The sequence below is a fragment of the Agelaius tricolor genome, unplaced genomic scaffold (assembly GCF_023055355.1).
Source record: "Agelaius tricolor isolate 1412-34295 unplaced genomic scaffold, bAgeTri1.0.p SCAF_28, whole genome shotgun sequence".
NCBI classification, from domain to species: Eukaryota; Metazoa; Chordata; class Aves; order Passeriformes; family Icteridae; genus Agelaius; species Agelaius tricolor.
The window spans coordinates 2363813-2386766 of NW_027269288.1; the positions used below are offsets into that span (position 1 = coordinate 2363813).

Here is a 22954-nt window from a genome sequence, read left to right on the forward strand (position 1 = left end):
CTGTGCCATCTCCAGGTATTATCAGTGTTTGTTGCACCTGGATGCTGAACTTCACATTTGTCTGGGCCAAAACCTACATTGCCCCACTTTCTTTTTCACTTACACAGCATCCCAACCAATAGCAGTTATTTGTCTGCCACCCTTTCATATTTACTTCCAGATAATTAGTTAAAATTACAAACACAACCTGCTCTATTGCCTCCCCACCCTCTCAGGGTAGAATTCCTTCCCAAGATCCCATCTGACCCTGCCCTCTTGTCCTGGCACTCCAGGCCCTTGCCCACAGTGTCTCTCCATCTTTCCTGTTGGCTCCTTCAGGCACTGGGAGGTCACACTTAGGTCACCCTGGAGCCTCCTCTTCCTCAAGCTGAACAATCCCAGCCTTTCCCCACAGTGGAGCTGCTCCCTCCCTCTGGTACCCTGGGTGCCTCCTCTGGACTCTCTCCAGCAGCTCCAGGTCCTTCAGTCCAAATCCAGAGGGAATGCAGAGCTCAGGGGAGCAGCCATGGGTTTGGGTTTAGCTGTTTATCACTGCTAACAACTTCAAGTGCAGCACTGAGGGGGAGGAAGAATATCCTCTAAAACCTCTAAAAAGAAACACACTCCTTTGCATGATTTATGAAGTGAATTTGAACTGATCAGGGCATGACCTTTTCCAGGAAGGGGCATCCACTCCTAACGCAGAGCTGGAGGCTTTACAAGCACCACCAATAAAGCCAGGAGATGAAGAGTGATTTATTAGTCACCAGCAACTTTCTAAGCATCTTTATAAGCTCCAGGAGGTGGGTATCCAGCACCATGAGGAAAATGCAGCTCCAGCAGCCTGCAGTGCTGTACAGCAAAGTGCTGACAGCCAGAAGGCACAAGAGCACGGCCATCCACAGCTGAATTTCCATAAACTGTGCTCCCATTTAGCTTCAGGCTCAGTTAAGCATTTCACTGTGGGTGGGCTATAGGCTGGACTCTCAGAGCAGTGCAGACACACTGCACATTGCATCCAGCTGCCTACAGAGCTGGCATGCCAAAATTTGCACCAGTCCTACTTCCAAAGGCAGGAGTGGGGTGGGAGACAAGGAGAAAGTTTATTTCTTACTGGGGGTGTGTGTGGTGTGGGGTAGGTACCAAATCCTGCCAGCTCACAGTGAAAGAAGGGTCAGCAGTGCCTTGCTGGGTCAGAACCTGCTGAAAAATGGGGTTTTCCCAGCAGGTCACTCATGGATCAGGGGTTCCCCAGCTCCAGAAGCCTCTCCCTTCCAGCTGCAGCATCACCTGTACCTCATGGCACATCACTATCACAACAACCTGTCACCTTCAGTCCACTTGTGCACCCACTATTTGCATTTGCAAACCAGCACCTTTGTCATTTCTTTTACATTGCTCCCAAACTCAGAGGGAACCCAAGAAAAACAGCTGGGAAACCAATTCCTCCTCCTTTGGAGAACCATCCCTGTGAACTCTCTGGAAGAGTTGAGTTACACCATCACTGCTCTGTTTCCACTACTGGAGAGGGACTTTGGACATGGGCCTGGAGCGACAGGACAAGGGAAATGGTTTCAAACTAGAAGAGAGTGGGTTTAAATTGGATACTGGGTGAAATTCTTCCCTGTGAGGGTGGGCAGGCCCTGGCACAGGTGCCCAGAGCAGCTGTGGCTGCCCCTGGATCCCTGGAAGTGTCCAGGGCCAGGTTGGACAGGGCTTGAAGCAGCCTGGGACAGTGGAAGGTGTCCCTGCCATGGAAGGGGTGGCACTGGATGGGCTTTAGGGTCTCTTCCAGCCCAAACCACTCCATGATTCAATGGTACTGGAATGCTGCTGTCTCCTTGATCCTCCCTCTTTCTCAGTCTGTTGCCTAAATTCATATTTAAGGTAGATTCACTAAGGCATTGACTTTCTCCTGGTATTGTATTTATGTTCTGATAACACAGCAGTGTCCTTGTCCATGAGGCACAAAGGACTGGGAATACATTTCAGTATTTTCTCTGCTTATCAGATTCAGATTATCACCAAAGTCAATATTGAGGATCACAGTGGTTTACACCTACCAGTGATTCCACAAGATATCAGCCTCTGGACAGTAAAACATCATTCCTGACATTCTCAGGGATTTGCCAGTAAGAATTTGAGGCAATTTGAAAATAGCAAAGGGTGGCACAAACACTTCTGGAGTCTCCCAGTCTGTGAGGGGCAGCCTTCCCCTGAGACTCCACCACCATGTGAAAAACCAGTTGGGAAGGATGGGCTGGACTCAGTCAGGGTCTGGCTGCACACCACATTCCCTGCACGACTTCTCCCTGACCTTGCCTACAGCTTCTCCCATCTCTAGAATGGGAATTACAAACCCTCCTACCTCCCTGCAGCCCATCTGTTTAGTTTGTAAATTCTCCAGGGCAGAGGCTGGTTTTTATTTGTGTGTACAGCACCACATACAGCCAGGTCCTGCTCTTGGCCACGGCTCCAGGCAGGATTGGAACACAAAGCAATGACGGTATCTTGATCAAACATGAACAGCTCAGATAAACAATACAAAAGCAGCTTGATATTTTTTTCCCCGCTGTCTCTGCTTTTCCGTGACTTGTTTATTCATCTCAAAGCCTCAGCAGACATCTAATCAAGCTGTTAAAGAGGCAGATTTGTGGTCAGTCGAGCACTTGGGGAGTTGTTAAACGTTCAAAACCAGTTCTAGTCAGCAAACAGCTTCTTTTTTTTTCTCCCCTTCTCCTGGGTAGTGATATAGTTTCCTTACTCACTGTATACTCCAATTACAATTGGGATACAAGTTCTCTCCTAAAAGGTCTCATTAACTTTGGGTAGGGACACCTGCCTTTTTCAGCCCTATCTTGTTTGCACTTTTTGGTCCCGATCCAAATCACGCCACAGATGAAGCAATGATTTCAGCAGGCTTAAGAAAGAAGGAAAAATGTGATAGTTTCCAGATGAGTGTATTATACTAAATTTAACATGCCTTTTGGTACTTAGAATTTCCACTTTTCCCCCTTCCATTTATGCAATTAGAAATTAAGAGGCAGGAAACCATTCCTACTCCAGCCTCAGCTGGGAAGGGTACAGGCTCCTTCCACAGAAGGAAAAAGGAGACCTGTCCTCACAAGAAGATATTTTGCACAGCTTACATGGACAGGTTCAAAAATAGGTTTGGGATAATACATCTTTAATTAAATAAAGCAAAACAAATACAGACTCTTCACGTGGTAGTTATATGTGCATATACATATATATATATATACATCAACACAGACAACAAGAAGCAAGGCAGCTGTGAAGAAAACCAAAAGGTTAAGCTTTTATCCTATTTAAAGAGCAATGACAAATTTAAATTCCACTTTTAGAATTGTGCATATTTTCCACCCTCACCCATGTTGACTTGATCACCTTTGTTGTGACTGTTCTCACTCTACACACTGGGAATTGACACACTGGGAATTGATATCTATCATGGATATCTCTGAGTTCCAGGGCCAGAAGAATCACCTGATCACAGGCCAGAGCAGCCCACAGTAAGAATTAACTCTAGGAAGTCACATTTGAGCTGGAGCAGAGCATGTATGGGCAGGATGACTCGTTACCAGGGACCCCAAATAAAAATTGAACTCATCATCAGCCTGAAGGACAGAGCAGGAGCTGAAGCTCTCTCTGCACACTGACAGTCACTGTGTGAGGTGCTGCCACCGCCTTTGGTTCTCCTGGGCCTTGCCCAGGCTGCTGCTCCTCTCTCCAGCAGATCCCACTGGCTTCCCAGGCTGCAGCACACACACAGAGAGCTCAATAAAACCCCATTCCAAACCACAGAGGAGCTATGGCTCCAAAGTACATAGTTCAAATTAAAAATTGGGGCTGGATAAAATGATTCAAAATTGGGAAGAAAGAAAGATATCCTGTTTTCAATAAGCTGTTTTGACCTGACTGATGAATGCAGTCCGGCAAGGGAGGAGGTGGAAAAACCAGGACATGCTGGAGCAATGGTCCTGGATGGTATCATGCTCTGACAATCTTAATGCTGCTCTGGCACTGGAGCTCTTTTATTTCACAAGTCCTTTGCTCCAGGCGAGCTCCTCAGCGTCTGTTGACTCTGGGCACAGCTCAACACATTGCTCAGAGTGCAGGATCCACAGAGCAGTGCCCAGGAGAGGCGGGCATGCAGGGCTGCAGCAGCACCCACACCTCAGGCCTGGAAGATAAGGAGTTTCTCAAGCCCTCTGAACTCCAGCTTACCCCTCGGTCCTTCCCCTTCCTTTCCTGGCACGGTTTAAAAAACAACAATCACACAACTTGTTTTCCTTTCTCCTATTTGCTGTGCAGAACAGGAGGAGTTGCTCTGTCACTTTTCCATCTCTCAGCACTCACCAAGCAGCACCACAGGCTCTCAGTGCAGGGATGTTCTGCACCAACCTACATCATGTCTGGAGCCATGCACTCACTCCTTGTGCTACATGGACAGCACACAAGTGTGGGACAAAGGAAAGGGATCCTTGAGAGTCATCTCCAGAGCTAGAGAATGGTCTGAGTGAAGCAGTGCAGACAGGCTTCTGAGCCAGGGAAACAGCAGCAAAATGTGCCAACAAGGCAGCTCAAGGACTGCGGTGGAGGTAAAGGGAGTGCTTGGAGCAGTGTCCTGCCAAGGCAATGAAGAGCTCTAAGAAGTTGTGACCCATTGCCAGACACTGAAACCTCTCTGCTCTCCCACAGAAGAGGGGTGCAAAAACAATCAGCCTAAAGGGTAAGCTGAGAGCCAGATGGCACAAGGATGTGTTTAACTCACCCACTGTCCTGGGAAGTTTCAAACAGGGGTCACTCCATGACCCAAAGCTACAAGAGACAGCAGGGCCTTGCTGCATCCGTCACACAGTTTGGATTCTGCCTCTTCTGAGAGGACAAAATCCCAATTTTAAAGGGCAACTGTACAAACAGGACATAGGAGTATTTATATTCCTCTCCAAACACCGACACAAGCAGCAGGGGTCTAGAGGGTGATTTATGAGGTGGGAATGCTTCTTTGAACTGGATGGTGGATGGGGGTTGCTCTCAGGCCTGGGGAGGAACAGACGACGCTGGCTTTGCTGAGGAGCTCTCCCAGTGGCCCAGGTGGTCCCAGCTGCTGGCTACTCCAAAGGAAGTTCTCTCCTTCCATTCTCCCTCTCTCTCACTCACATACAAAGTCAACACACCAGAGAAGGCCATTTTTCTTTTATTTATTTCCCAGAAGAGCTCTTCCTTGCACTTTTCAGACACGATACAAAACAAGCAACAGATCTTTGTTTCATAGACAGAAACAGTTTGTTGGAGTATAAAGAGTTACTGGTGATCGTTACTGAAGAATGTTGGCTTATTCCAGGGGCACTTCAGTATTCCTGAGGAATAATCATTGATTTCTCCTTCCTTCCCACTGGGATAGTCTCAGCCATTAGTCACTGTTCCTGTAAAGCAAGAAGGCTTCTATTATTAAAAAGCCATTTGGGTTCCTGACATGGAAGGTGCTGCAGGATGTAAAGCAAGTCACGGAGCTCTGTAACCTTTCCAGAGGGTAAGGGAGCATTTTCACCCTTTGCTAAAGCAAGAGGGTGTAGATGGAGGAATTAAGCAGCTGTTTTCATGCATAACCCTCCATTCTGATAAACTGGATACTTCAACAAACCCCACAATATTGGTCAAGTTAACTCTTCACAGGCTGAAGAGAAATCAGACTGAGATCAAAGCCACAAAGAGCAAGAGGAAAGGCTGCAAGTTGTGTTCTTGTGTTCTTGCACATCAATATAAATCCACATTCCTATCAAAGCACAGGACCTGTGAGGTTTGGGTGATAATACAGGCTAAATAACCTGAAAACTAGGATATTTTCCATTCTGCAAAGACATCTAGGCTGTGTAATACACAGCCATAGCATTTTAAGCCTTGAAATAATTGTGACACGTTGATTTTAAATTCTGCTGAAGTCACAGGGAAAACCACTTGATCAAATTACTTAAAAAACTCAGAATATTCTGACCACAAATTACAACTCTGCTGCACTTTAAGTATTCTTTTGGTCTAGATGAGTGGCTCCTGCACTGGGGTTGGGGTTTCATGGTGGAATGTCTAACCCAAAGGATGGGCAGTGTGATGACCCAAGTTACAACAGCTGCAAAGTCACTGTGACATCTCCTGATTATCCAGTACCTTGAAGGTCCTCCGTCCTCTCTCATTCTGACTCAGGAGTCAGAATCAAGAACTTGATCTTGAAGAATCAACAATCCCAACTGAGTCACCTGGTCTGACCTCACAGCCAACCCCCATGACCTCCCTCAAGTCCTTTCCAACTCGAGTTCTCCTGTGATCCTGTGAACTTGACAGACTCAGAAAACTAGAAATAATTTTGACCAAGTTAATCCATGTTACATTTCTGTCTAATAAAGGCAATTTTCTTGCAGATTCTATCATTTTGACAAGTTAGCATTTGAACAGAACTCAGTTTTGTAAAGGAAATCCTACAAAGTTTAGTTATAGCAAATTTTTCTAGGGAAAAAACCAGATGAGTGATAATGCAACAATATCTTCCATGTTCCTAACCAAGAGAAATGAAATAATTTTGTTGTAATAACCCTGGAGCCATTACCCATGACATGACATTTGGGAGGGAATTAATGACATTAACCATTAGATGGCTTCATCTGTGTTTTCTCTCTCTCAGCCTCTTTGTGGCAGAGAAAGTCATGGAGACTGCACTGGAAACTGTTTGTCTTGTGCCATGCATGTCCTTCCAGTTAGCTCATGCTTCCAAGGACCACCCTGCTCCACATTAGTTCTTAATCCAAAGGAAATCCCTTCCTAGGCTGACCAGACAGTGTTTTCTGCTGCCCAACACCCCTAGGAATCAGCATCCTTGAATGAAAGAGGCTCTCTCAGAACATGTGAGCAGTCATTCACACTCACATGAAGCCACAGTCATGTCACTCCAGCTTTTTTTTGGAGACAGAAACTGGAGGAACACCCTCAGGATGGTGTGCATTACTAACACATTTTAATGTTAACACATCCAGCCACAAGAGCTACAGAGTTTTTATTCTGGGCAGTAGCTGGCAATGCTGAGCAGCTGCATCCAAGCCAGTTTCTCTATATTGCTCTCCAAAGATTTTATTTGTTGGAGAATCTTGTTACTGTTTCCCTTTAACAGGCAGCTGGAGAGAATATTTGCAAGCAGGTATGTCTGGTGGGGCTGCAGGAGGCTGGCCAAAGCTCATCTGCAAAAAAGTAAAACAGGAGGACTGTAAAAGAAGTAAAAAAGCTCATCTGCAAAAAAAAAGTAAATCAAGGAGGACTGGGCTCAACTTGCAGCTCTACGAGCAGCAGGAGAAGGCTGGAAATGCCTGCAGGCCTCCTGAGCAGGCAGAGGAGCCCTCCAGGAGGGAATTCTGTGCCCTGGCTCCTGCATGAGAAGCCCCTGGCAGAATATTTTACCTTGATACTTCCTGAAGTACCTTAAAGTTACATAAAGGAACTGTAAATATGTGCTGTGATGCCCCTCCAGCAGTGGCACTGAAAGCATTTAACCAGGCCATGGCTCTGTGGATCCAAAGCACACACACACAAACACACACACACACACAAACATACAAACACACACAGAAAAACACAAACACACACACACACACACAAACACACACACACACACACAAACACACACACACAAACACACACACACAAACACACACACACAAACACACACACACAAACACACACACAAAAACACACACACAAAAACACACACACACACCCACACAAACACACGAACGCACACAAACACACACACAAACACGCACACAAACGCGCACACACACGCACAAACGCACGCGCGCACAAACGCACGCGCACATTCCTTTTGCTTCCAGGTGCCACAGGGATAAATTACCATGAGAACAGCCCCAGCTCTGACACATGAAGAAATCAAGAAAACACCAATGGAGTCAGTTTGTGACTGCACAAATGGTTCCTGCTAATTAATCCATTCTTAAAAATGGTAAAATATTTTAAAACATTTTACTTCAGTGCTAATACTGAACTCATTGAAATGATCCTCTTCAAAACTGCTTACAGGGTACAATTATTACATTACTGTGCAGACAAACAAGCCACAAAACTTAAAAGTGATCATTGTCTTCATATTGAAAAAAAAACCCCAAAACCCAAGAGAAGATCAAAGATCTGCTTCCACAGGCAGATCTACCTGACGTGCCTGACGTGACTCTCAGTTCCTTCCCAGTTCATCTCTTTGAAAGTCTGAAGAACCTTAACAGCAGTTTAGTTTTTCTGCTTTTCTGACATTATTGTATTTTTATTGTGTTTTCAGGTTGTGGGAAAAGCTACCTGCAGGATCTGTTCAATTAATTCCATGTATTCAGTCTAGTAAATCTACTGTCAAACACACCAGATATTCAAGAACAGGGGAGCATTCCAGCTTTGGCAACACAAGTTTCCTCCTACTAGCACTCCTCTGGAACAGGCAGAGGAACACCCATGTAAATGGATAATGTGACTTCAATAAAGCAGTTCCCAAGCAAGGGCAGCTAGCACTGTGGGGTGGTTTTGCACAGCCTCTCTTTTGGTAGCAGGCTGGGGCACAGAGGTGGCTTCTGTGAGAAGCTGCTGGAAGCTTCCACCATGTCCAGCAGAGCCAATCCCTGATAGCCAGGGCCTCCCTGAAGAGGGACAGGCTCTGCTGGCCAGGGCTGGGCCATGAGAGATGTGGGAATGCCTCTGGGATAAAGACTTCAGAAGAAAACCAAAACAAAGGTGCACAGCTTTTCTTCAAGCCAGAGAAGAGGAGGAGGTGAGAACATGTGAGGGAAACAACATGGACACACCAAGGCCAGTGGAGAAAGAGGGGGAGGAGCTGCTCCAGGTGCTGGTGCAAGGATTCCTCTGCAGCCATGGTGAGGCCAGGCTGGAGCAGCTGTGCCCCTGCAGGCCCTGGGGATCCCCAGGGGATGCAGAGATCCACCCAGAGCCTGTGGAGATCCCCAGGGGATGCAGAGATCCCTCCCCAGCCCATGGGGATCCCCAGGGGATGCAGAGATCCCTCCCCAGCCCATGGGGATCCCCAGGGGATGCAGAGATCTACCCAGAGCCCATGGGATCCTTGGGGGATGCAGAGATCTACCCAGAGCCCATGGGGATCCCTGGGGATGCAGAGATCTACCCAGAACCCATGGGGATGCAGAAATCCCCCCCAGCCCATGGGGATCCCCTGGGGATGCAGAAATCTCCCCCAGCCCATGGGAATCCCTGGGGATGCAGAGATTCCCCCCCCCCAGCCCCTGGGGATCCCTGGGGATGCAGAGATCCCTCCCCAGCCCGTGGGGATCCCTGGGGATGCAGAGATCCCCCCCCAGCCCATTGGGATCCCTGGGGATGCAGAGATCCCCCCCAGCCCGTGGGGATCCCTGGGGATGCAGAGATCCCCCCCCAGCCCATGGGGATCCCTGGGGATGCAGAGATCCCCCCCAGCCCGTGGCAGAGGTGCCCACACTGCAGTGGGTGGGTGCCTGGAGGGGGCTGTGCTCCAGTAGAAAGATCCCATGGGGAGAGGGCCCTGCTGCCAGGCTGGAGCTGCCTGTCCTTGCAGGACTGCACTCCATGAAGAGTGACCCAGGCTGCAGCAGTGCTGGGAGGAGTGTTTGCCCATAGCAGGGACCCACACTGCAGCAGTGCTGGGAGGAGTGTTTGCCCATGGCAGGGACCCACACTGCAGCAGTGTTGGGAGGAGTGTTTGCCCATGGAAGAGTGACCCACACTGCAGCAGTGCTGGGAGCAGTGTTTGCCCATGGCAGGGACCCACACTGCAGCAGTGTTGGGAGGAGTGTTTGCCCGTGGCAGTGTTGGGAGGACTGCTGCTCCTGAGAATGGAGCCATGCTGGAGAGGTTCATGGGGAAGTGTCTCCTGTGGGAGGGACCCCAGGGCCTCACAGGGCAAGGACTCCTCTCCCAGAGCAAGGGAAGAAAACCTCGGGTGATGAACTGACCAAGATCCCCACCCTCCTGCCCCCCTGTGCTGTGGGTGGGAAGGACAGAGGGGCTGGGGGGAAAAAGGTGTTTCAAGGCCTTATTTTACTCCTCATTATCCCCCTCTAATTTTGCTAGTAATAAATTCACTTTCCAACTTAAAGTTGAACTTGTTTTGCCCTTGAGGTGTTTTTTCCCGGTCCTTATCTCAACTCATGAACCTTTTGTTATTTCTTTTCTCTCTCCTCTGCCCAGCTGTGACAGGGGAGGGTAATCCAGGCTCTCCTGGGTACCTGGTGTTGGGCAGTGCCAAACCAGACATGTTGATACTTACTTTTACAAATTTACCATGGAGGAGATATGGAGACTGGAAGTCGTGTTGACAATTGGAATAAGCCATTCCTAACCCCATCCCTGACCCAAATGCAATAGGCCATGTCTTTCCTGTGGAAGAGGCAAGCACAGAGGAAAATGTGAAGTCAAGGAAAGCTGTTTGTTATGTAGAACATCCTCCAAACCAGCCCACTACAGAAGAAGAAGAGGAACAGGAACACGTGTTTAGAACTTAACAGAGAGAATGTCTGAATTCAAGGCATTACTGAACCTGATTCTGTTTTAAAGCCCAGCTGAAGAACTAAGATCAGTTTTACAGCCCTGGTGAGGCTGGCATACACTGATGTCTAGACACAGCTCCAGTGATTTGGCTCAGGCTCTCCTGCCAGTCCAGGATTCCAGCTGAGCACAGGAGGAGCTCAGGGAGGTGCCATGGATAACAACCTTGTTACACAACAGCTGCAAGTTTTGGGAACTCCATTTCAATGGAAAAGACAGGCCAAACAATGGAAGAATTGGTCTAACAAGCTGATTAACTTCTACATGCCTCAAAGGCTTCTAGCTGTACCTACACCAGAGGGACAGTGGGAAGCCAGGCAGCCAAGATTAATGCACTGTACTTACTCTTGAAGAAGATGACTGAGAAAACAATTCCTAGTCCAAATCCAGCACCTGTAAGAAGAAATGCAGTGGGTGAGGAAAAAGATAAAGCAAAGTCATGGAAAATGATTTAGTTCTTTACAGTAAGTCTTGATTCCAACTCAGGAATATCAGACTATGAACATCAGACTATGACTATCCAGCTACATGTTATTTCAGCACACCCAACCAGAGAGTTCTTACATAACAAATCTGAAAAAACCAATTCTTGTTTTCTTAAGTAACTGTAAGCAGCTAATTCACATTAGAGTCCCAACATATGTAATAAGTACATTATCAGAAATATCTGGGGAAAAAACCAGACTCTCATCCTAGGGAAAGTTCCTGAATTTCTGTCACCATCTACAATGTGGAATCAAAATTTATTTGGCTCATTGTCAGCAAATGAGAAACATTTTAAATGAAAACTTATTGTGTCCTTGAGCTTCAGATTCTGCAGATGAATATCTCATTGTATTTCGTTTATCTCACTACTTTAAGTGCTTCAATGTGTGTCCCGAGGGCAGCAGAACTTTGAAGCTTTGTGTTACCCTATACCTTACAAAGAAAGCTCCAGGCTGCTTATCTTTCACATCCCCAACATTCATTATGGAGCATATTTAAACACATTAGGAATGAATGACTTTTCACATCCTTATGTTATACATAGAAATAACTGCAGTAGTTGAAACAAAATTATTCAGCGTCACTAAAAAAACTCAGCATATTTAAAAATAATCTTTTGCTTTCCTTGGAAGGTGAGCTAATGATTTTATGTAAGATGTCAGGCAAGTCTACAAAACTCCTCTCAGGACCCAATAAATATCATAGTGAAAACATGCAGTTGAGTGGGCAAATTCTACCTTTAATTATATCCACTGAAGAGAAGAATTTTAGATAAGGCACGGAAGTACAGAAGTTTGAAAAAAGAAAAAAAATCAGTCATGCACATCCTCATTAAAAAAACAAACCAACAGCTTCAGGTTTATTTTGCAGCAAACACATCCTGTTATAGGTTTCAACTCTCTCCTTTCAATACAAGAAATTAAATATTATGAGTTTGCTAATTAAAATACATCCTTTTTTTATATTCCTAAAAGCACATGGTCCTGTTGAATGCATTAGTTACTGGGTTGAGTACAGAACAATGCCAAGGAATCCTGTACTCTCGTGGTATATAGGATGCTGGTTTTTTGGTTTTTTTTAAGTTTCCTTGTGCTCTTCAAAATGTTTTCCTTGTAAAAAATATATTGATAGTTTGTATTGAAGAACAGACTAGCAAAGAATACTTGACATCCTCAGTACATTAGGATGCACCACCTTGTACCTTAACTAAGCATCCCACGTTTTTGTTGATGATAAACCCCTGAATATTAGGGCAGAGGTAAGCAAACACGATCTGAGCAAAGCACCCCACCTTCACTCTCTGTTAGCACTTTACTCTGTGTATTTACTGAGAGCTGGAAAAGGCTTTGAAAGCCCTTTTCATGTTACTACAGATTGTCAGTTGTGCCAGAGGTAACTACTTTACCAGGTCATTACAATGGGGAGCAGGCGTACAAAACATGCAGGAGGAGCTCTGACCGCTGCCAGGCAATGCTGACGTAACTCCCCCAGACACTGCAGAGCCCGGGCGCTGCACTAAAGGTCAGGCCTTCACCCTAATCATTTGCACAGCCAAGGGAAAGTCTGGGATCCTCAGGTGTCTGCTCAGAGCTCCAGGGTCTGTGCCTTTCAGACAGTAAGAGACTCCTTGGAGCAGCTCGTTGAGAGCTGAGCACTGAGCAATGCTCACCACAGCCTGGAGGAGACACCAGGCTCCCCTCAGAGCTCACCCCCCAAGCCCCAGCAGAGCCCTCCAGTGCTGCAGTGCAGCTGCTGCTGGCTCTCCCAGTGATTATGCCACCCAGGATTATTACTCTCCTCCAGGACCCATCCTGGTTGGTGGCCTGGCCTGCATCCTCTGCCAGTCCCTACTGAGCTGGTTTGCTCTGGGCTGCTCAGAGCTGATGAGGATTTGCTGGAGGGATTCTCTCTGCTCACACAGCACCAGGACTGTCTGAAGTGCCCAGCTCAGCAGCCCTGCCATGAGGGAGCAACCCTTGTCCTACACTTGCTGTCCCTGGGAAGATCCCCCTGCCAATCCAAACAGCTTAGCTAATCAATGAGAAATCATGTACAGGATGACAAATCCTGCATCATCTCCATGCATAGCCTGGGCAGTTTCTAATGTCACCACATTTTCCATGTCACCAGTCAAACCCACGTTCTCCTCACCAGCCTGGTGCTGAACTGCTTCCTGTCTTGCATTAACACAGCTCTGCACTAAGGAAGCAGCTACAATTAATACATTTCTTTCCATTTACTTCCAGAAATTATCATTATCTCGTATTCTCTTCACCTCCTTCAGATGTTCTCTGACATTACAGCCCCTCTGTAAAGGCTGCACTCACAGGCCATCAATGCTGCTTCCTGTTGGCCATGGGGGAAGCTACAGGATACACTTAAAAGGTGAAGAATTTATTATTTATGTCAACTGCAATTCAGACTAAGTCTAAAACACAAACTTGGCCTTCCCCCACACCAACACCACTGTTAAACAGATGTGGTCCAGCATGACTGGCTTAGGAAAAACTACTCTGCCTTAAGGAAGCTTTTTCTGAAGCAGCTCATTTGAAAGGATTGTTCTTCTTCATGCAAATGCATTTTTGTGCAATTTTGTGCTATCACTGCACTTTATTCCAGCTGTAAGGAGTCTACAGCAACAATGAGTACCAAAAAATGATGGGAGGATGGCTAAGACCTTGCTTTAAGTAATGGAAATGCTACAGAGAAGTGAAGGAGGAGATCTGACAGCTAATGGGTTCTGGCCTTCTGTACAAGAAGGCAGCTTGAGAAACAAAGCCAAAAAAGCACCTGAGCTTTCCTAATCTGCCAGGCAGCTTGGGTCACCCCTTTCCTGAGGCACAGCCTGTGAGCACAACGCCCTGGCCACGAGGAACACCAGCTCTGCCCCTCACACCAGGCACTGCATGTACAGCATCTGCTCTTTTCTACTTGGCTTCACCAGTCAGGAGTTGGTTTTAACTCCAAACCAGAGCCTTCAGCTACATTTAATTCCTTAGCCTGTCTGGCTAAAACCTCTTTCTGTGGGAAGTTTGTCACTCATCTTCATTCCACTAGAAAGTATTTGTGGTTATGTGGTCATTTCCTGTGTCTCCAAGACCAAGGGGGAGCAAAACCATCTTGCCTCGGGAGCAAAGTAATGCATTTCACTTTAATTCTATATAAAGTTACAGCAGAGATAAACAATGGCAGAGCTGCTGATGAGTTTTACAGGTTTAAGTTCTCACATGCTCCATTTCCTCCTAAAGAGGCAACATGTCGCTTCAAAGAGCCTCCCACCTGACCAGGGGATGCTCCAGCTGTTCCTCCTAAAGATCAGCACCTCTAGGCCAGGCTTTAACTTCATAACAATGAAACATGAAAGGTTTATCTTACAATAAAAACAAACGAACATGGAAAAGCAAAGGGCTTGATCCACGCCAGGCACATTTTCCCTCCCTTTCTTGCCTGACAGACTCTTTGGAGGAAAAGGCCACAGGAAAGAGTACAACCCATTTTTCACCTTCTCTGACAGTTTAAAATGTTTAACTAGAAAAACAGCCTCTTCCAGCCCACATTCATCACTGCAGCCTAAACTCATTTACAGTGTCAACAGGGGACAGGACACTTGTGTGGACACCTCAGCCCTGCTCCCCCTGTGCAGCACAGCCACACGGAATTGGCATTAGGCAGCAAGCCCAGGCACCAAAACTCTTTCTTTCTCCTTTTTTGGCTCCTACACCTTCCAAGAAAAACCTCCCAGTACCTCCAATCAATCTAACACGCAGGAGAGCACACGCTGTATGCCCAACAGGACATCATAAAAGTGTCTCAGAGAGAAACACAAATCTTCAGGATGGGCTCCTGCCCCGTAAGAACATCTGGGAAAAGCTTTTTCTATAAATTTAATCAGCAGTCACTCCAACAGTGATACTACACGGTTCTTTCCTAGGCTACCCAAGTAGCTGCAGGCTGAGGCAGCTACTAACACAGCCACACCTAGATGTACTTTGCTTCAATAGCTTGAAACTTAAAATAGAAGGATTAAAATATGCTCATTGACATCTGGCAGATGTGCTGCTGTTACTATAGCAGCTGGAAGGTTTTCAATTACTTAATTCCAAAACGAAAGCTGTTCGTTTCCTTTGCCATTCCACACACACTAATACAAAACTGAGAGCTTCAGCCTCCAATCCCACTCTGACAAGATACCTAAAGAATTGCTTTGTAAAAATGTGGAGGGAAGCTGCCCTCATACACCAGGGCCTTCACAGGACAGCACTTAGCACCAGTTAGAAATCCGAGACCATGAAATCACTTATTTACAGAGAGAATTAATTTCAAGCAGACTCTTTGCAAGGTCTTAGTGGCAGGAATCAGATTTTCTTCAAACACCAACTTTGAAGCTTTCATTCCCATCTCCCCTGTGGTGTGGATTGTTTGCAGAGCAGACAGAAAAATGAGCATGGACACTAGAAGAAAACACAGTGAAATTATATACCAAGTACTCAAGAAAGAAGCAGAAAAAAGAGAGTTTTGTTTTATACTAGCATCTAACTGTAGTAACAGAGAAAAATTGGAATAACAAAATATTAACATCCAAATATCATTATAATCAAAAATCCCAACATGCTTTCAGGGCTTGCTTTCACCCTTAAGCACTCAGGGTCAGGTCAAGTGCTGCTCAAAGGCAAACCCTGGGTAAACACCAGCACTGCTGCAGAGGCACAGGCAGCAGCACCAAGGTCTGTGATGTCCCCAGGAACCACAGTGACACCAGAAACTCCAACATGACAACATCACAGCACAGTGACCTGCACCAGAAACTCCAACATCACAGCACAGTGACCTGCACCAGAAACTCCAACATCACAGCCTCACAGCACAGTGACCTGCACCAGAAACTCCAACATCACAGCACAGTGACCCTGCACCAGAAACTCCAACCTCACAGCCTCACAGCACAGTGACCTGCACCAGAAACTCCAACATCACAGCACAGTGACCTGCACCAGAAACTCCAACATCACAGCCTCACAGCACAGTGACCTGCACCAGAAATCCAACATCACAGCCTCACAGCACAGTGACCTGCACCAGAAATCCAACATCACAGCCTCACAGCACAGTGACCCTGCACCAGAACTCCAACACCACAGCACAGTGACCTGCACCAGAAATCCAACATCACAGCCTCACAGCACAGTGACCTGCACCAGAAATCCAACATCACAGCCTCACAGCACAGTGACCTGCACCAGAAACTCCAACATCACAGCCTCACCCCACAGTGACCCTGCACCAGCAACTCCAACCTCACAGCACAGCCTGGTGAATGAACTGTGAGACCTGAGGGCACAAAGGTTTTCTCCCTCCTTCAAAAGGGAAGGGGACAGGAGTGGAAGCTGCTCTCACACAGTGCCACTTCCCTGTGAAGGTGGGGAGGCCCTGGCACAGATTTCCCAGAGAAGCTGGGACTGCCCCATCCCTGGAAGTGTCCAAGGCCAGGCTGGACTGGATGAGCTTTAGATGCCTCCCACCCCAAACCATTCTGGATTCTGTGATCAGTGATGCACCAAGCTTTTAGACAATCAGGGCTGTGCTTGCTTTAGAAGCTCCTGGATAAGAAATCAGCAATTTTCTCATAATACAGAAAGCACCCCTCTGACAGGAATACCTTGTCTTACTGCAATTACATGTTCTGCTAATAAAAACAGTAACATTGCTGAAAAGAAAGGTTTAGCAGGAGTAAACACCACTCTCAGGGCTTTTGCAGCCCAGCTGTGAGGGTTGGCAGTGCTGCTGCTTCACACCCACCCAGCACAGGCTGCCAGCACTGACGTCTGCTGGCCCAGCTCAGAAACAGAGACAACTGAGAGCAAGGAGAGTTCCAGGGGTGTCTCACTGGCAGGAGTGAACAGAAAAGGAGCCTGATCCTTCTCAAACCTCTCACTATTCATTTATGATCACCAAGGATGTGCCAGCAGCCCTGAAAGGATTTTCTCAGAAAACTGCTTCTGATATAAAAAACCAGCAAAGTCTTGTTCCCACTTACTGCTGGAAGTTCTCAAGGAGCAAACTTCAGGATATCACTGCATGCCCCCTATCAATGCACCAAGGCTGAGGTTCAGAAGTTGGGTGTTTGGGGCTCAGGAGGCCTGGGCTGTGCAGAGGCTGCAGATGGATTGTCACAGCTCTGCTCTCTCCTGCTGGGGCACAGCCCACAGGGCACAGCTCCCTGGCTCACCCAGAGCCAGCCAGGGAACAGCAGGACACAAAGCACTTAGGAGGAGACCTGGGTTCCTCAAGAGTTTCCTGTCTTTTTCTTCCAACAGAAGATAACAGCCTCTAATTTGTAAATGGACATTGTATTCAGAGCTCTGCTAACATCATTACTAAAAATTGCTGTTAGATTTTGGACTAAAAGCCTATTCTCAGAACAGCACTGCCCACCTCTTCCAAGGAAAACATTTTTTATTGTCTGTACTGCCTCCCTGCACAGCCTGAGCCATGAGCAGTTCATATTTACACTACTTGCTCTGCTGCAAGACACAACTAGTAGAGCTGGATCTTCTGTAAGACCAGGAAAAATAACTTGGGGTTCCAGCAAAGCTCACACAACAATGCAGCTGGGTGCTCACATCGTATCCATGTTCTCCAGCATTAAAAACAAAACCCCAAAGGATTGGGAACAAGCCTTCTGGCCTGGTAGCCAAGCCTGGATGGCCATGATACAACTGCCAAGCAAAAAAAACACTTCAAAACAGGAATTTCAGGATTTTTGTATATTTAGACAAAGTCTAATCCAGTTTTCAGAAAGTGTAATCAAGTTTTATCATTATATAGACTGACTTTATCCTACTCATAACCATGTGAAGGATTATTTAAAAATACTGACATTACAATCCATACAATGATTCTTTCTGAAATATTCAATCTGTGGAATGACACAAACAATACAATTTCATCCTTGCCATTAACAGAACAGCTATTCAAGCAGACCAGATGATGAAAGGCAGAAGAAATCATGTTAACAGTTGCAGAATTCAAAGTGCCCTTTTCTCTTAAAAAAATCCCTATTAAATGGAAATTAGAAGCATTTTATTTTCAGATGTCAAAACAGAGGATTAGAGGAAAATGAAATCACTACACTGGGTTATTTACAAGCTTCCAGGCTGAATTTTGGTCAATCACAGACATACATCAAAACATTTCTCTCCTGAAAAAAAAAATTAACTTCAACACAGCAACTTCACACACACAAGTCAAGAAGCAAACAGCTTCCCTAGGATTATCTTCCAGTATCAGGAAAATTACAGCCTTCAACTCATTTAAAACAACAACAGCTTCAAAACAAACCAAGGCATGAGGGCACCTAAACCTCCTTCTCTTCCACACTGCTCTTTATTGCCTCTGTCCCCTGGAAACAGCACATAATAATAATTTGTCCAAAATTACAGCCTTTCAACAAAAAACCACCTCTGTCAATCTTCTGTGAGTAATTGTAATTCCAAATAAACAGCCATGAACTATCAATCAGTTAAACAAACAAACCAAGCCTTTGAACAGGGTTTGGAGCCTGCAGGGTGGAGGAAGACCACGGCAGTGTTTACTTCATCTGCTCAACTGATGAAAAGGAAGAAATGGCTGTGGAGGCTGGAGAGGACACAGGAATGGAGAAAGGTTTGGAAGCTGGGAAGGAAAAGAAAGCCAGGCTAGTTCAAGTCTCTGCTCCCACCTGCCAAACAAACAGGTTTTCTGTAAGAAAGTCACAAGCAGCTTTTCTGCATCAAAATCAGAATGAAAAAAAGGAACAGGAAGTTAAATTATTTAAATGACTGCCTGGGTGAAAAGCTCTGAGGATGGTGCAAAGCCAGAGCCAGCAGGACCTGGATTGTCTGTCAGAACCCCCCTGGTCAGCTAAGACAGCACAAGCCAGGCCTCTGCACACAAACACTGAGCTCACAACTACCTCTGGGATGGAAGAGGAACAAAACCACCTGGATACAGCCTCATCATTAGCAAACAAATAAATATCATGCTAGTAAAAACGAGCTGACCACAAGCTCCATGTAACAATGGCTCAATGTTCTGAGCAGGCATAAAAAGGTTGACCTACTCTTTGAAATGAAATCCTGTCCTAACAACGCCTGACAACATCCTCTGTTTGGAGCTAACAGGAAAAAGTTCATACTAAATTACAAGATCCACACAGGTAGTGACCAAGAGCTCCAAAACATAATACAGCATTTCAAAAGATGCAACACAAGATAAATATTTATTTTGGAAGCTTTAGTGGCAGGAGATCAAGTTTTTTTCAGGAGCCTGGTCTCCAACTAAAACAGTATTGCACAACTACAAACAGAGCTAAGGACAAACCCTGACTTACACAGGGAATCCTGATGGGCTAAGGACAGGCAGCACAGCCCCAGCTGGAATTTAAACCACATTTTTGTTAATAAAGCCAGCCTGGGAGCTTCACCTCCCCTTCTCACCCTTTTCTGTTTCCCATGTCCCACCAGCCCTCAAACTAATCCACAGGAGTTATCTGTGCACAGCTCTCCCAGACACTGGGAAATGTTGTGCATGCACAGCTCCAGAAATGCAGTGCTTCCCTTTATTTAGAGAGTCTGGAATGGGAAACACTGGGCTAATCACAATGTTTGTTTTTCCCCAGCATTGGCTGGGGAGATCTCCCTGGCTGTAGCACTTGGGAAGGATGTAAAGGAGTGTTTGGGAAGGAAATTGTGGCCACCAAAAGGAAAAGTCTGACAAAGTTTACCAAGCCCTGTATCCCATGTAACAACTAAATCCTCGAGTAAAAAAAATTATTTTCTTTCCTTCTTTCTTTCCAGTACAACAACAACCCTTGATAATTTATATTGGAAACTCCAGCAAACTTTGCAGTAATATTACAAAACCAATCAACCCAAGCACTCACAGTTTTAATGTCCCTGCAGAGAAAACAATCATTCCCACTGGGATACCACAGAAAAATGTGTGTTGTCAGCACACAATTCATGCAGGAGGTTGCCAGCACAAATGCTTCAGCTACTGATCAACTGTAAAAGCACACAAAGCAGCAAAGTGCCCTCACACAGGAAGAGAGCCACATGTCTGAGCCCCCAAACCCCACTGGGTTTGGAGGGAAGATAAAGACAGCAGCACAGGTGACCCTTTTGGGCAGCCTGATGGAAAACATGAATTTGACTGAGACCTCTGCTCATCCTCATGATGCCAACACTGGCAATCCTCAGACCAGAGCCCCAGAGCACAATGCAAAGCAGCCTCTCGTTCTTCTGCTGCCCCCTCAGGCTGGAAGAAAACACCAAATCCAAATGAAAGGTCCACAGCAGAGCCAGGAGTGCAGGTGACAGACACCAGGCAGGGGACAGGAGGTGACAGACACCAGGCAGGGGACAGGAGGTGACAGACACCAGGCTGAGGGCAGGGGACAGGCACCAGGCAGGGGACAGGAGGTGACAGGCACCAGGCAGGGGACAGGAGGTGACAGGCACCAGGCAGGGGACAGGCACCAAGCTGAGGGCAGGGGACAGGAGGTGACAGGCACCAGGCTGAGTGCTGCACACACCTGAAGGACAGGGCTGTGCAGAGGGACCTGGGCAAGCTCCAGGAGTGACCCATGGGAATCCCATGAGGTTTCCCTGCAGGTGGCTCAGGACAGCCCCCAGGACCAATCCAGGCTGAGGGATGAAGAGATCAGGAGCAGCCCCAGAGAGGAGGACCTGGGGGTGCTGTGGGTGAGAGCTGGACACAACCCAGGCAGGAACTCCTGTGCCCTGGGGGATCCCCCAGCGTGGGCAGCAGGAAAGGGGGGGCTCTGCCCCTCTGCCCCACTGAGGTGAGACCCCAGCCCTGGAAGGACCTGGAGCTGCTGGAGAGAGTCCAGAGGAGGCACCAGGAAGATCAGAGGGATGGAGCAGCTCTGCTGGGAGGACAGGCTGAGAGAAATGGGATTGTTCAGCCTGGAAAAAAAGAAGGTTTTGGGGTGACCTCATTGCAGCCTTCCAGTACCTGAAGGGAGCTGACAGGAAAGAGAGAAAGAAACTGTTTGCAAAGGCCTGGAGAGACAGGACAAGGGAGAATGGCTTCCCAATGACAGAGGCAGGATATGGTTGGATAATGTGAAAAAATTCTTCCCTGTGGGGGTGGTAAGGCCCTGTGAAGATTTCCCAGGGCAGCTGTGGCTGCCCCTGGATCCCTGGCAGTGCCCAAGGCCAGGCTGGACATTGGGGCTGGGAGCACCCTGGGACAGTGGAAGGTGTCCCTGCCATGGCAGGGGTGGGACAAGATGAGTTGTAAAGTCCCTTCCAGCACAAACCACTCTGGGATTCTGTGAAATGAACCCTGTATCCACTTCCTTCAGCCTCCAGGGCAGAGGATGTACAGGATTCTGACATGTACAGCTGCAGCATGGAACAAGTTCTTGTTTATAATTTGGCATACTTAATATTTTATGATAAAGCAACCAATGCTATGGAAACATAAACATGTCCAGATATGTTTGTCAGACAAACCTGAGTAGAATTTCATAAGGAAAAACACTGCTCTGGAGCACTTGACACTTTTCAAAGGTCTGTTATAAACAATGGAAGTTTCAGTTTACTTAAAATTATTAAACATCTTTTCTAATGGAAAAGTATTAGGCAACTAAAACCCCCGAGTTCCTCATCAGCTTTCAAGCACAAGGCCCCTGCAGCCTCAAGAAATAAACATTCACATTTCCCAGATATTATTTATGGCTCTAAAAGAGACATCTGCACCAACATGGGACGACATGTTGTGTCAGACACTGCATTTCTTGCTCTACACACTGCATTTGAAGATCTGGCTTTGTAAACACATTTTGTGAAGCCACAAGCTCTGCCTGGTGTCACTCTGCAGCCGGTCACAGGGTGAGCATGGTGCTGCCACCACAGCCACCACCACCCCTACACCTCACAGCACTCAGTGAAACCTCGGCAATGCTTTGCTGCACAAAACTGAGGCACGTGCATAACTCTCACTTTACGGACAAATAAATACGGGAAAAAACCACCAGAACTGTTCCCTTGCTTGACGAACAGGCAGAGCCACAGGGCTGGGACAGGGACGGCGCTTCTCAATGTCACACTCCACACTAAGTGACACGTGCCAAAGCCCTCAGCGTGTCACGCTGCCTATTGCCTTTAATAAACGCAGCCCCTCGCACACGGAGCGGGGTGAGCAGCTCTGCACGCACCGATCCAAACCCACCGGCGCAGCAAAGCCGAAGGCAGCCGAGGTCGGGCACGCCCGGAGCCGGTGGTGCCTGCCCGCCGCTCATTCATTCCGCCCAGATTTCCTACGGATCGCAGATCTCCCGCGGACACCTCTTACCTCCAGCACAGGCAGTAGCCAGAGGTCAAACACGCCCGGAGCGCGGTAAGCCGGGGCCGGGCCGGGGCGCAGAGCTGGGAGCGGGCCCGCCAGGGGTCCGAGCCCGCGGCCAAGGTCACCTTGCCAGGCCCGGGGCCGCCGGCTCCACCCGACGCCGGAGGCAGCCATGAGGGCGGATCCTCCGGACACCCCGAGCCCTTCCCGGGCTCACAACCGCCCTAAGGCGCACCTGGGGTGGCGGGGGACAGTGGGCCCCGCGCCGCGGGGACACGCTGGGGGCCGCTCTCCCAGGTTCGGGGAGCCCGGGGGGACCACCACCGCTCTTCCCCGGGCCCTCCCGCTCCGCCGTGTCCGTCCCGCCCTTACCCAGCTTGACGGCGGAGTCTGCCACACACCGGTCCCACTTCCTGCCCAGGTCGCCCTCCGACGCCATCTTGCCCGTCCCCTCACCTCCTCCCCCGCGCAACTCTCGCGAGATCAGGTGCTCCACCTATCGCCCGCACCGGCACAT

At 47.6% G+C, this 22954-nt stretch overlaps 1 protein-coding gene across 2 annotated transcripts; it reads right to left on the minus strand.

The window, feature by feature from the left end:
- Positions 1-5184: 5184 nt before the first annotated feature.
- MICOS10 (mitochondrial contact site and cristae organizing system subunit 10) lies at positions 5185-22953 on the minus strand. Of its 2 annotated transcripts, XM_071449406.1 has the most exons (5): positions 22810-22953; positions 10945-10992; positions 10322-10431; positions 6922-7229; positions 5185-5429 (listed from the first exon to the last, which is right to left on the minus strand). In XM_071449406.1, exons 1-4 carry the CDS (start codon positions 22874-22876, stop codon positions 7143-7145), a joined length of 312 nt encoding a protein of 103 aa, XP_071305507.1. In that variant the 5' UTR covers positions 22877-22953; the 3' UTR covers positions 5185-5429; positions 6922-7142. The 2 variants fall into 2 exon arrangements, with proteins under 2 accessions (XP_071305507.1, XP_071305508.1); XM_071449407.1 differs by lacking the exon at positions 6922-7229 and having other exon boundaries at positions 22810-22949.
- Position 22954: the final 1 nt, after the last annotated feature.

Bases quoted from the DNA above. Each gene is read 5' to 3' on its own strand.
- MICOS10 (XM_071449406.1), bottom strand. From the start codon at position 22,876: ATGGCGTCGGAGGGCGACCTGGGCAGGAAGTGGGACCGGTGTGTGGCA. The intron at 10,993-22,809 runs GTAAGGGCGGGA...TTCTTCTTACAG, and splicing joins AGACTCCGCCGTCAAGCTGG to GTGCTGGATTTGGACTAGGA. The intron at 7,230-10,321 runs GTAAGTATCAAC...ACTTTTTTGCAG, and splicing joins TCCATGGTAAATTTGTAAAA to ATGAGCTTTGGCCAGCCTCC.